Genomic DNA, 14075 nt, shown 5'->3' with positions numbered 1-14075 from the left:
AAGTACGTCAAACTGCATCAGGTATGTCAGGTAAATAACAGTAATGATGTAACTACAAAAAGACAATCACATGAACAACAGCAACAAATCTGATCGTGATGGACTATTTCAGATTCTCAGACAAAAAGGTAGATAACGTTTATTAACATAATTTTTGTTGCAACCATTATTAGTTTTGTGTAACAGTATTATTTTAGAATTTAAATGAAAGAGCTCCAGGTGTCTCGACAGAACTTACAAAGCCACTCTTCTGTTAAGCATGGAGAGGTATGTAAGGATGTACTTACCATGTGGATTGAGTGTACATCTAGTGGTAACAGCTTTCTTCTGTTGGTAGTCAAATAAAGCAAACCCATGAGCTGTGCCAGCACCCACCCTAATAAATGAATGAATGAATAAATGTGATATATATATATATATATATATATATATATATATATATATATATATATATATATATATATATATATATATATGGTCAGTAGCATGTGGTGTAGCATGCCAGTAGCCAGTCCAGTAGTAAATAACCATTGCAACACATCCACATAATGAGGTAAATAATCCAATTAACCTTACTGCTGTGTGTTCCTTAGGTTTCTGCACTCTTGATATTCACTGGTTAGTTTTACCACCAATAATGATCAACATGGCAAAAGCTTACCACTGAGAAGCAAAGTATTATCTGGCTCAAGTTAGTGTGATGTCGGGTTGCCAGAAAGTGGCATATTTAGTTATTGTGGCTTCTCTCACAGACTGCAAACTGCACTTGAAAGGATACCAAACTAACACTATTCAATCATGTGACAAGCATCACTTGCTTTATAGTACTGATCATTTTGTGTAAAAACTACAAATTGCCAATTGGGAAATAAATTGTTGCTAAAGAATTCAAAATGTTGAGAAGGAACAGTGAAAGCAAATTTGTTTAAAACAAATAAAGGACAGTCCTTGGATCATTACTAATAAATTCAACGACAGAAATGGAATTGATGGACAGTGATAGTTATAGCCAGATGCCCTGACTTTACTTACAAAATGATTTTAGACTACAACATAGGATTATTCATAATTATTTTAAATATAACATGTTTTATTATGACAATTTCCATAACATTCCTGCACTTGTTAACTGAAAATGTAAATATTTCAAAATTAGCTATGCCTTACATGCACTATATGTAATTATTACTCATATGCGTGATTCCCCTTCTAGAAAAGCCAGGTGTGGCCTTATAAAAGAGGGGCTACTGTAATACTTACAGCTGCCATTCTGAGTGGATAGCAAGAGCTGTGCAGGCAGCAGGAGGGTACAGTTGCATGACACATGTTGGCTGGAAACCTGCTGCAAATTTAATAGTCCCTGTCCGGGGAACAATTGCCTCATGGCCTTTCCATACAAAACTGTCCTTGTCCTCGACAATGTTGACAGTGACTGTTGGCACCTCAAGTTCTCGCTCTTCCCGCTCCATCTGGAGGATAATAGTCTGACCAGCTGTTCCAGCGACAACAAGGGTCTCACTGAGTGGACACAGTGAAATCTTCTGAATTGCTAAGCGGGGATCATCACTATATGGATCAAAGTTGCCAACCTGCCAAATAAAATCAACACAAAATTATATTAATTCAAATAAAATCAACACAAGATTATATCAATTAATAAGAGTCCCTTGAAGGAACTGATGCTGGGCAAAAAGAATTTTCAGGAATTCAAGATAATGCAATTTCTTCCTTTTAACTGCTGAAACTATCTCTGATATTCTTCACCTATAACAAGATTTTCAAATTAACTGCTGTGGTGGACATAATGAATGTTAGCTTGGCACCATTTTCATTTAGGACAAAGCAGACATCATTAAAATTCTTGTGGTGAAAACCTCATGTCATAATGACTGTCTATTCAGAAAGAGTAGTAACAACAAGATTTTCACAACACCTGTCATGGCAGCCATATCGGTTATACATCTGTCACCATTAAGATTTTGGACTAACAAAAAACTGGAGTCTTGAAAACTGGACAAGATTTTCAAGATGACCACTGTGTTGTGACCATATGGGATGTCAGAACAGCAACATGCTCATTAATGACCAACTGGACATCACAAGAAGTCTTTCTGTTCAGTAGAAGTTGAAATCAGAAGATTTTCAAGATGGCTGCATAGATGGCCACATTAGACTCAAATCGGCATCATTTTTATTTAGGCCCAACTATACATCATAAGAAGTTTTTAGTGAAAATGCCATCTTGATATGACCATTAATGTAGGAGTAGTGATAACAAGAGTTTCAAGATGGCCACTGTGTCAGCCATATTGGATGTCAGATTTACATCATTTTCACTTAGGACCAACTAGACATTATGTCTTTTAGTGAAAACTCTATGTTCTTATGACCGTCCATTCAAGAGGGATAGCAAAAACAAGATTTTCAAAATGGTCTCTGAAAACCCCATGCTGATATGACCATCCATTCTCCTGTAGTAGCAATAACATGATTTTTAAGATGGCTGCTATGGCAGCCACACTGGATGTCAGATCAACACCATTTCATTTATAACCAATTTGACATCACAGGAATAGGGAAAAACCCACGCTGATATGGCCATCTATTTGGGATGGGTAGCAAGAATAAAATTTTTATAACTGCCATTGTTGACACACTAGATGTCAGATTGGCACCATATTCATTAAAGACAAACTTGATATCATAAGAAGTCTTTTGGTAAAAACCCCATGTAGATATGACCATCCATTGAAGACTAGTAGCAATAACAAATTTTTCAAGCTTGCAGTTGTGGTGGCCATACTGGAAGTGTGAGCAGCACCATTTTCATCTAGGACCAACCAGACCATGCAGTTTAGAATGAGTATTGCTAACACATTTATGCCAACAAAAGGACAAACAATGGACAACCGTCCCATAATCACTTCTGGTCTATAACCAGTGCAGCAAAAAGCATTGGATTCTACTCATGTTATTTATTTATCATAAGATGTGAGCTGCAGACAATTGCTTTCAATATATTCATCCTACGAAGATTGATAGTATTTTGGCAAAGCTTAAAAAAAAAACTGCAACAATTACCAAGAGACACAAAGTTACCTGATGTTGCTCATGTGCTTACATAACCAGACCTGCCAACCCTGACGAGTCTGTCTCAGTAAGGCAGTTGATTTCATTTCTGTAAGACTGACCAGTTTTCATTAAGGTGTAACAAAATATCAATAACTGCTACTGTAAAGCTGGAAAACATAATTAATAATTAAAAGTTTGACGCATCGACGATAAACATTATGTTGAACTGAAAAGTTTGTAAAGTATGCATGGACTTTATTTACCACTAGTACAGTTGCACAAACTCTAGTTCCAAACACTATGCAGCTTAAAGGCCTGTTGCTATCTCTCAACTTGACATAATTCTTGGAAATTCTTTTCCATTTCACGTATCCAATATTTGTAATTGTTTCCTTTCCAGCTTTTATTCACAAAAATCTGGAAACTCCTTTTTCTTCTTCTGTGTTGATTAGTAACACTTTTCTATAAGCTTATTTTCCCCTTAAACATGTATTACTTTCTGCATGCCATTTTTAACAGTTCGATAATCAACAGTTTGATCATGCAGATGCTTCGCATGAACAAATAGGTTCAATTTAAAGTGTCTGGCATGCTTTTGTAAAGTTAGTCTGGTTCCCTGACTAATTTAACTAATTCAAAGATGAAACCTGGAGCCAAATAAAACACGGATGAAACAATTATCTGGACTTTCGACAATGATAATTTTTTCTAGTTTTTGCTAGTATGCCATAAAGTCTGTATTTTAAGGGTAATTTTAAGACTTACTGCAAAATTGTTAGAGTTGGCAGGTCTGTATAACTACAGTAAACCATTTTACTGAAGACGTTTATAGATTTCAAGAACATCAGCCTAGCAAACCATCCCCCTAACATTACCTCATGTTAATTTTACCTTTTCCAACAAAATAACCACAAGATTAGACGTACTTAAAATGCGAAGTCTCTTGCCTATTGTCATCCAAGAGCTTGATGACAAACTATTTCACAAGTTTTAATAAAACTGGAGATAACAGGCAGTCAATCAGATACCAGATCTTGACAATATAAGCCCAACTTTGATCAAAATCCTATCAAAACTAGATCTTCAGAAATGAGTGGATGACAAAATTGACCCTGATGAGTATATCAGAGCAAAGCTGACTATGGGACGTATATCAGCATCTTTGATGTAAAGTTGTGACCAGTTATTGCAAATGAAGATCCAAATCGAGAATTACCCTTCCACAATGCAAAAAGGTGGATAGCTAATAAAACACTAAATACTTAACCTAGCGATCACAGACCTTGGACCTCAATATTTTATCATGACTATATGGCAGACAGTTAAATTCTAGCTTGAAAAAAAAAAGACTTTTTGAATTTGACTTAGTGATGATATCATTCAAGTAGTTTTTTACATTTGTGTCTGTCTCAAAATCATAAAACATATCAATACAACCAAAAGTAACCGTAAAAAAAAAAAGGTTTTCTAGATAACCATCATGGCAGCCATAGTGGAGGCTGGATCAGCATTATGTTAATGCAGGAAAGCTACACATTCTACAAACAGCTGTAATGAAATGAGAACCCATGTTTTGTTGTTGTTGTTGTGGGATTTAACGCCATTTTTCAGCACATGATAGGCTATACATGGCAGCCAGTATTAATGGTGGAGGAAGAATCAGGGAAAACCCCGGGAAGAACCACCGACCCACGAGAAGCTACTGGCAAGCTTTCTCACATACCAACATTGGCCAAATCCTAGACTCGAACCCACGCAGACAGCAGTGAGATGGCAGTGATCCGTAATGGAGAGCGCTTTAGACCACTCAGGGCCCCCGAACCCATGTTCTGAACATAAAACCTTGTTTTATGCGCTCATGATAACTGGATGCATTTCAGAACCACACAAAAAAAGCTTGGTACAGCCATCCTATCCATAATGGCAACAACATACTATCATGTGTGTGTGTGTGTGTGTGTGTGTGATTTGGATTTTTAATGTAGCTTTACAAAAAATTCAGTCATATTGCTACCATGTCTGCACTGTGGCAGTTTATAGTGATGTCTAGCACTGGGGCATCATAACTGACATTATTTGAAAAATATTTCTGCTCTAACATGCATCAACTAAAATAAATCTGACGACTTTTAGCATCAAATACCTACAGACTGTTTCTGTTCTAAATTAGAACAAAGAATCTGCGAACAAAGATTAAAAGTTAGAAAACCAGTATGTTCTCTCCTAAGACATACAGCTGCTATAAATAGAAACCGAGGTCAAAAGTTGAAAGTAGAAAACAGCATGTTTCTTGAAGAAGGGCAACTGCTATAAATAGAACATAATACTGTAAGGAAAGTGCATGCAAGTCTTTGGACAAGCATATTCTTATCTCGCAGTTACATAGAACCATCTTTTCTAGAATACGGTCTGTGGGATTAATGGGAGGATAATAAAAATGAATTTTTTGGAGGGGGATATACCGAAAACACGTAATCTGAATACAGTTAAGCATAATTTGGTGGGAAAAAACGTAATGATTACGCCAAAAGCGTAATGGTTGGCATGTATGCCTACAACCTTGAGTGTGTGATAGAAAGAAATTACAAGAGGTCACCTGTACACACTGGCGACAACCTATTACCTTGAGTACTTGGGAGAAACAAACCAACAACAATCAGTGCACAGATTATACAAGCAAATTACCATCATCACTGCATCATATATGATGTTCTGACTGGTGCTGTAATTGGCAAGTCAATTCTATAAATTTGTCTTTTCATGCCCAGCAAGTGCATGTATGGTTATAGGTTGGTTATCTCAACAGTTCAGATGTTTGATGCAGGGATGAAGTACTTATGGCTAGGGAAAGTCCCTAGTGGAATCACCCAGATGCCCCAGTCTGATATACGTTGACACTTGGGTCATATATCACAGTTATTAATTCCCATACATGCAAGACAAACAACAATGGGGTTATTTGAAATTTGATATAAAACCCTCCCTACATCTCTTAGCCCAAGATTATGGTCAAAAGTCTGAAACATACTGGCACAAACTACATCCATTGTACAAGATAATAAAATCATTATCAAGATATTGCATAATGTTTATTAATATATATTTGCATAATATTAATATACTTTATCTGGTACAATTAACCCTCAGAAAGATTTATTTGAAAATATCATGGAAAATATATGACTTACATGCAACTGCCAAAAGGCAAAGACCATCACTGTTTATAACTGATTTACACTTAACCCATTACCTCATACAACCGTCTTTGGACGCCTCTACAAAAGTCGCATCGAAGTGACTTTTGACGCTTCTACAAAAGTCCCACAGAAGCGCCTTTTGACGTCTGCTGTAAACATCAGCCATTTTAAGCCGGTTTTCGTAGCGCCACCTTCAGGGAAAACCCCTTTTTAGATACTACATTCATTTCTGTGAATGACAATTACGTTAGATCACGTGGTCACTGTTTATGTACTGGTCGATATCTGCTATTTAAAGTAACTGGGTCGTAATCTCCACTCTCCAAAATGGCGGTCGTGGATTTCATTCAGTACTTACGAAGTTTTCATGATTAGAATCACAACTATGAAAGATTCAATAACCTATGTAAAGGCTCTGATATTGATATAGGCTGCAATTAGTTTTTATAAATTATCAAATTTAGATGACTTAGTGATGTAGACACAGATGAAAAACTTGTAAATTTCGAGTATGAGAAATGGCAGTTCTACAGTTGGTCACACGGCCTCACTGACATGACAGTGAACGAATTCTCTCCAGATTTTAAAGCACATAACAAATTCTTCCGTGATAAATAATTACACAGCTATAACAATCGGACTTTACTCTTAAATTGTTCCACATGTAATAGATGTGTACCAAAAATGTAAAATGGTTAAAATTGCTGTTAAACGTAACATACACTACATTGCTTAATAGTTCACAGGCAAGCTATGCATATGCGGTCGACTAGGTAACCTGTGTTCTATGTATAGCGAGCTGCACTTTGTCACTATGCTCTATGAGGTAAAGGGTTAAACCACTGACCTTTTTGAAAGGTGGCCACTCTTCCTCCATTTCCCCACTGTTGCTATCAGGTGAATGAACATCCACTTGGAAGATGCTGGAAGTATTCAGCTTGAACAAAAGACGTAGAGACATTCCCGAGGCATCCCAGAATCGCACTGAACCATCCTCATGCCTGTGGACATAATAAACTTCCATCTAAGTTCGAGTATTCAAGATTTAATAGTATGTAAGCATATACTTTTGGAAACAAATAGTGGGAATATGAAGTTCCTATTGCTCATTATTATTCAATATTATTATCATGATAGCCTGTAAAATGCAACCCAGTGGTTTCATCATAGTATTACAACTTCTTCCCACGTTCCCAAAAAAATTTAAAAGTATCATGGTTTGCATAATTGTGCACACAGCATGATTTTGATCTGCCATCACACAAGATAACGGCAGACCAGGGTTTATGTGAAAAATGTAACCATATACTGCCGCCACATAAATTCAAACACGTCACAGCTGATACACAGCTGCCATCACAAAATGTAATGACAGTCCTGGGTCCATGTGATCAGGATAACCCAACAATGCTTTCACATAATGTCATTGAAAACCAGGGTCTATGTGCACTGTGAAACTTCATTCTGACGTTACAAATTGTAATGGCAGACCAGTGACCATACAAACAGCATAACCCTACTGACCTGTCTTGCACTGTAATGGCAGACCAGCGTCAATGCAAACAGTGCTCTGTTCAAACAACCTATCCCCACTATGCCATGACAAAGTGTAATGACAGACCTGGGCCAATCCAAGTAACAACAAAAAAACTTTGCTGTCACATACTTTAATGGCAGACCAGGGTCTATACAAACAGTAACCCCACTCTGCTGTATACAATGTAATGGTAGACCAGGGTCTATACAAACATAAAGCCCACTCTGCTGTTGCATAATGTAATTGCAGATCAGTCTAAACAAACAGTAAACCCACTCTGCTGTTGCATAATGTAATTGCACACCAGTCTACACAAACAGTAAAACCCACTCTGCTGTTACATAATGTAATGTCAGACCAAAGTCTATACAAACAGCATAATCCCATTGTTCTGTCTCATACTGTAATGGCAGACCAGGGTAAATGCAAACAGTGGTCTATACAAACAATCTAATTCCACTCTGCCGTTGCATACAAACAACCTAATTCTACTCTGCCATTACAAAGTGTAATGACAGACCATGGTCTATACAAACAGTAACCCTTCTTGGCTGTCACATAATGTGATGAGAGACCAGGGTCTATACAAACAGTAACCCCACTCAGCTGTTGCATAATGTAATGGCAGACCAGGGTTGATACAAACAGCATAGCACCAATGTTCTGTCTTGTACTGTAATGGTAAAACAGGGTAAATGCAAACAGTGGTCTATATAAACAACCTAATTCCACTCTGCCGTTACAAAGTGTAATGACAGAGCTGGGTCTATACAAACAGTAATCCCCCTCGACTGTCACATAATGTAATGACAGACCTGGGCCTATACAAACAGTAATCCCCATCTCCTGTCACATAATGTAATGACAGACCAGGGCCTATACAAACCCATCTCCTCTCACATAATGTAATGGCAAATCAGAGTCTATACAAACAGTAACCCCCCTCGACTGTCACATAATGTAATGACAGACCAGGGCCTATAAGAATCCATCTCCTGTCACATAATGTAATGGCAAATCAGAGTCTATACAAACAGAACAATATCCCACTCTGCTGTCATATAATGTAACCCAGGATTCATACAGAGTAAACTCTGAGGTTGCATAATATAATGGCAAAACAGGGTCAATGTGTACAGCAGTCTCTACAAACAGCGCAACTCCACTCTGCTGTCACAATGTTATAGCAAATCAGGTTCAATACAGACAGCATAACCCTGCTCTGCTGTTCTATAATGCACTTGTTGACCAGGGTTAATGCAAACAGTATCTAAACAAACTGTAACTGCTGTCACATAATGGCAGGTCAGGGTCTATGCTGTTTGCTAAAATTTACAAGTTGAACGAACATAGGAAGGATAAGAATTTAGGTAATGCAATGCAAAATTTGGATCCACAACATCCACAGCTGGACACACAAGATGCACACATTCCGTATTTGGCAATTTTGTTGAGGATCAATCCTCCTTAATCTTAATCATACAAAATAAAGATTTTTTTCAGCACATGATACATGGCATTCAGTATATTTGGTGGGAGAAGAACCATTTTCTTTTGTAAGGCAGCAACCATGACCTTGGACCTTTTGACACTACAAATGATAAACATTTTGCTTACTCCAAGTGCAAGCAACCCAAAATATTTCGTAAATGAATGGTTATTTTTAAGCAAATATATCTCGTGGAAGAAGACCTTGAGACAAACTACCAACCCATAGGAAGATAGTGGCAAGTTTTCTCACATACTCATGTGAACTGAGCTGAGACTTGCACCCACATAGACAGAGGTTAGATGTGAGTCATCCATTAAGGCAAGTGCTTCAGACCACTCTACCACCTAGGGCACCCATACACAATAACGCTTACCCAGTGAGAATAAGATCCTTGGAGGTTGATTTTGTAGAAGTCACCTTGCCTCCATTGACTGGCCACTCCTATAATAGAAAAGAATGACAATTAAATTATACCAAATATGATATTCATTCTGGTTCTATTGGTGCATATAGAAAGACAGCTATGATGTCATAGCCTCAATGTGGTCAAGGCTACAACCTGATCCTATGCCTTACAATGGAACAAATAAAACAACTGTCAAAGACAAAAAGATGACTTTAATTAAAATCTGAAGTAAAATTTAAGTTTTTCAGGAAATTTGGCTAATGACAAAAGTTATTATACCTGTATCAGGTAAATTATGTTGGTATGTTTATGCTAACTGTGCTTTGTCCACCATGACATACAACACTAGGTTCTTGTGATAATTAATTTTCCAAATAAAGCTTGTTATGCCGTATTCGGATACTTTTCAATGTGTTATTCGATGCATACCATATTTACTATGATCTGTTTACATTTCCAAATAAGGCAGCAATGTTTTTATATGGCACACGAAACAAACGAGGTTGAAAAAAGAAGTCATCAGCTTAACTAATATCACAAATACTACAAAAGAAAATATTGGATAAATAAGGTAAAATGTAAAATATTTATCTGCCTCTCACATATATGTACATGTAACTAACCCTCATGTATCTCATATGAATTTATGTTTATGAATCTCCATCTGACAACTTACTCTAGTTGAAAAGTGTTTCATTTGTGCTTCTCCACTGTCAGAGAGTTTCTGCCAAAGCTGATCAGGAACATTTGTGATGTGCTGTGAGCATGTGACTGCAGAGCAATGAAGGCTGTTTAGGTATGGCAAGTTAAAGAGTGGCCACTTGGGAGAGTCCAGGTCCACAACAACCACCTCCTCCTCCACTAAGATTATCAGGCTGTGTGGTTCATCATACTCTAAAGTAAATACAGGATATGTCGTATATGAATTATCTGCTGAAACATGCATTCTGTAATTAAACCATATATTTATTATTCCTGTATATGCTTTAACCTATATATAAACTCATTTTATCTATACTGAACATCCATAGCTTTTCATGACCTTAAAAAAATATAAAAATAATAAGTAGACATGTAAAGTAAGCATGCATTGTGATATCATGATCAAAAAACTTTACCTAAAAATGCACAAATGCTAAAACAACAATTATCCATGATACAATGTTCAGTAATAAACAAGAGTTTCAAAATCATAGATATTTATGAAAGGTCACAAAGTTAATCCCATTTTCACAACAAATGAAAGTGAGGCTTCAAGTGCATGCTTCATGTATGTGTACTACAGATAACGGTTGACTATTACAGTCAAAGAGTTCATGTGGCTCTTTTATCGGGTTTTAATGATTCTACTTACACAGAAAGCCTCTAAAGAAAAAGAAAAAGAAATACATTCCAACTGTTAATTGTTGTGCTCTTTATTCCTGTCTCATTGCCAACAACTCGTGTGTGACATATATCATCAAAACAAAATTAAATTACCAGCAATAACCTTTCAAGGTTGATAATTACATCAGATAATTTACTATATATTATTTGCACAATGTAACCTTCATCAGCTTTCAACTTACTAGTAGTGAGGATATGGGACTATTCAAGTATAATCAATGGTGTTTCCTCTGAGCAACTGACAGTTTGTAATCAATTCTTTAAAGGTAAAATATACATCAGCTAGTGTAGAATAAAGGCGGGTTAAAGAAACAAATGTTTGAAAGGAAAAGTGATTGCTTCAAGAAAACAAAATATAAATGATCATCATCTAGGCAATATTTTATATGGACCAGAATGTCGATGACAGTCTAACAAAGTAATCATTTTCATAATAAAAAATAAAGTCAAATATCAAGTTTATACAAAACTGAATATCTATTATATGAAATAAATCTCTGAAAATAATAAATAAATAAATATCCTATATCATACAATGACTTGATGAGGTGGGGAAATAAACTTGTATATTATAGAACAAAACTGTCAACAAACACAGTTTATAAACACAAGGAAAAAAAAAAGACCTAATTGGATGTTCATTTCAAGTTTGATATACTCAATAATACAAGAGTAACATGTAATATTTTACCATGTGTTCTTTGTGTCTCACTACTGCAGGGCAGTGATTTTCCACCTTTAGACACATTTTCAATTCAATATGCTCCTAACAGTGGACAAGGGTGATAATGCTTCCATTGGGATTTATGAAAAGGGCATAATGATCTAGGTTTTATTTTACTATATAATACCGAAATCTATACATTTTTTAAAATCCAATTTGATCCTGTTAAATAATAAAGATACAATTAAACGTTCTACTGCTCATGCAAATCCTTTTCTTCCCTCCTTTTAATCTAGTATTTACACCATCAGGCATTCATGAATAACTCCAATATACAAAGTCTGATTACAATAAACATTTTCTTGTATTTTTTGCATTAACAAGTTCACAGGTACCAAAATCATTGCCTTCATGATAATAATGATAAATATGATGATAATAAGATAAGATAATAATGGACAGATCATCAACAATCTTGTCTCTGATACTGTCAAGATATATACTTAAACTTTATCTGCTTCAATATATTAGTAACATTTTGTTTACACAACTTACTAAAGCAGCATTTTATTGGAGTTCTTTAAATACATCCACAATCTGTGATAAAAATACATTCATACTTGTCTGTGCCATCATATCCGCAAGCCGTAACAGACAACTTTGTATCAAGAACACTTTTAATTAGCTTCATATTGCTATTGACTTCTTATGATCATAAACATACTGTTCTAAATACTTATCACAACATCTTTTAAAACTTTCTTTCTTAGTATGTCACTAGAGAATTTATACGGAGCATTCAAAACCTTATCTGAGGAATTATTACAGTGATTCCTTTTAAAAGAAATTTCTACTACTGTTTCAAGAATTACCATCTGGGAACAATATCCAAAAGAGATTTCTATCAAATCTTTTATCTAAATCTGATTTGCCTCTATTAAGATGTACAATTTACCTGAAAGGCACCTGAAGATGTACTTTGTTAATAATATTAGCAAGGCCTGAAGTAGCTCCACAGTGGGACAAACACTGACAGCACATACTGTGATGGCTTTGCTACAGCCTCCAGCAGATGCTGAAATGCTGCGAGGGACAACTGATTTCTCCTTCACACAGACTTGAGGAGGCCACCAAAAAGAGGGTGGCATGTGACCATGAGTCTACAGCTCCAAGTTTGGGAGTAATAAGAGGTCTTGTCAGGAGACAGTCCCTGGGAGACTCGTCAAGCATGATTGCATTTTTGTGTCTTCCAAGCCTGAGGACTTGGGTCTAAAGTCCCAGGGCTGCAGATGGTAAACTTTGTTTGCTGCCTTGTCAAAGGAACAGACATCCTCTTCCTCCTATACCTGAACTGATGGGTGGGAGGGGAAAGGAGACCATGTGAGGAAGAAGCACAACATCAGCCTGCTCAGAGTCGAACTGAGTCCACCATAACTGACAAGATGTCATTCTTCTTCCAATGCAGGAGAAAGGACTGCGACCCCCATATCAATCTGTAAAAAAGACCAATCTCCTTGCTGTAATGGAGACCTGTGGGTATGAGAAGCCTCATCCCACGGCTCCTCCCATGTGGCATGGGGACTGTCCCTAGTTGCTGACTCGTCTGGTGAACAAGGATGCCTCTTGTCTTTCCTTGGGTGCTTTTGGGGGGAGAGGGCCTGCCTCTCTCCTTTTTGGGCACCCCAATGGAAGGGATGATACTGGGTTTTAACTGACATCAAATCTGATAAACACAAGTAACAAGTTTACGGTTAATATTAAAGATGCAGGTATGAAGGAGAAATAAAGAGTTTGAATCAACAGATCATCTGGATAAACAGGAATCAGACAAACAAGAAAGAATTGTACCTGCTTTCTCATCTTCTGTGTCATTTTCCATGGCCCGTGTTATGCTGATAAAATCCACAATTTTAGAGGTCAGATCAAACACCACATGATTACTTCCCTGCATTATACTGACAGTATGGCGGTCTCCATAGCTGGCACGCGGCATGCCTCCAGAAAAAATTACAAAATTGTCTCTGCAATAACACAAATATCAATATTAATGTTGATCACATTTCTTTTAACACTTATGGATACATTATTCTCATTTACATTCAAGACTAATAAAGCATCAAAAGAGGAATATAAATGTCTCTAAGATTTTCATAATGCTCAATTAAGAATAATCTAACAACTCACCCATGACCATAACAAGACATCATAAAATGATGACAACATTGTTAGACATTGGATTCATACACATGTGAAACAAAGCACTGTTAAGTGAAACAAATTTGTCCTTCTATCTGTTAGCAAAGCATACTGCTGACAGCAGC

At 36.5% G+C, this 14075-nt stretch overlaps 1 protein-coding gene across 1 annotated transcript in view; it reads right to left on the bottom strand.

Annotated features, from left to right (window-relative positions):
• Positions 1 to 14075, bottom strand: part of LOC149805885 (lethal(2) giant larvae protein homolog 1-like) — a 327641-nt gene that overhangs the window by 49082 nt on the left and 264484 nt on the right. Inside the window, 6 exon segments of the mRNA XM_089950631.1 lie at positions 288 to 376; positions 1261 to 1589; positions 7117 to 7270; positions 9672 to 9739; positions 10381 to 10598; positions 13603 to 13775. Of these exon segments, the coding sequence (XP_089806757.1) occupies positions 288 to 376; positions 1261 to 1589; positions 7117 to 7270; positions 9672 to 9739; positions 10381 to 10598; positions 13603 to 13775 (1031 nt within the window).

Source organism: Sinohyriopsis cumingii, chromosome 2 (assembly GCF_028554795.1).
Source record: "Sinohyriopsis cumingii isolate HCF-2022 chromosome 2, ASM2855479v2, whole genome shotgun sequence".
NCBI lineage: Eukaryota > Metazoa > Mollusca > Bivalvia > Unionida > Unionidae > Sinohyriopsis > Sinohyriopsis cumingii.
The sequence above is the reverse complement of the archived record's forward strand: the minus strand, read 5'-3'. Positions and strand labels throughout refer to the sequence as shown.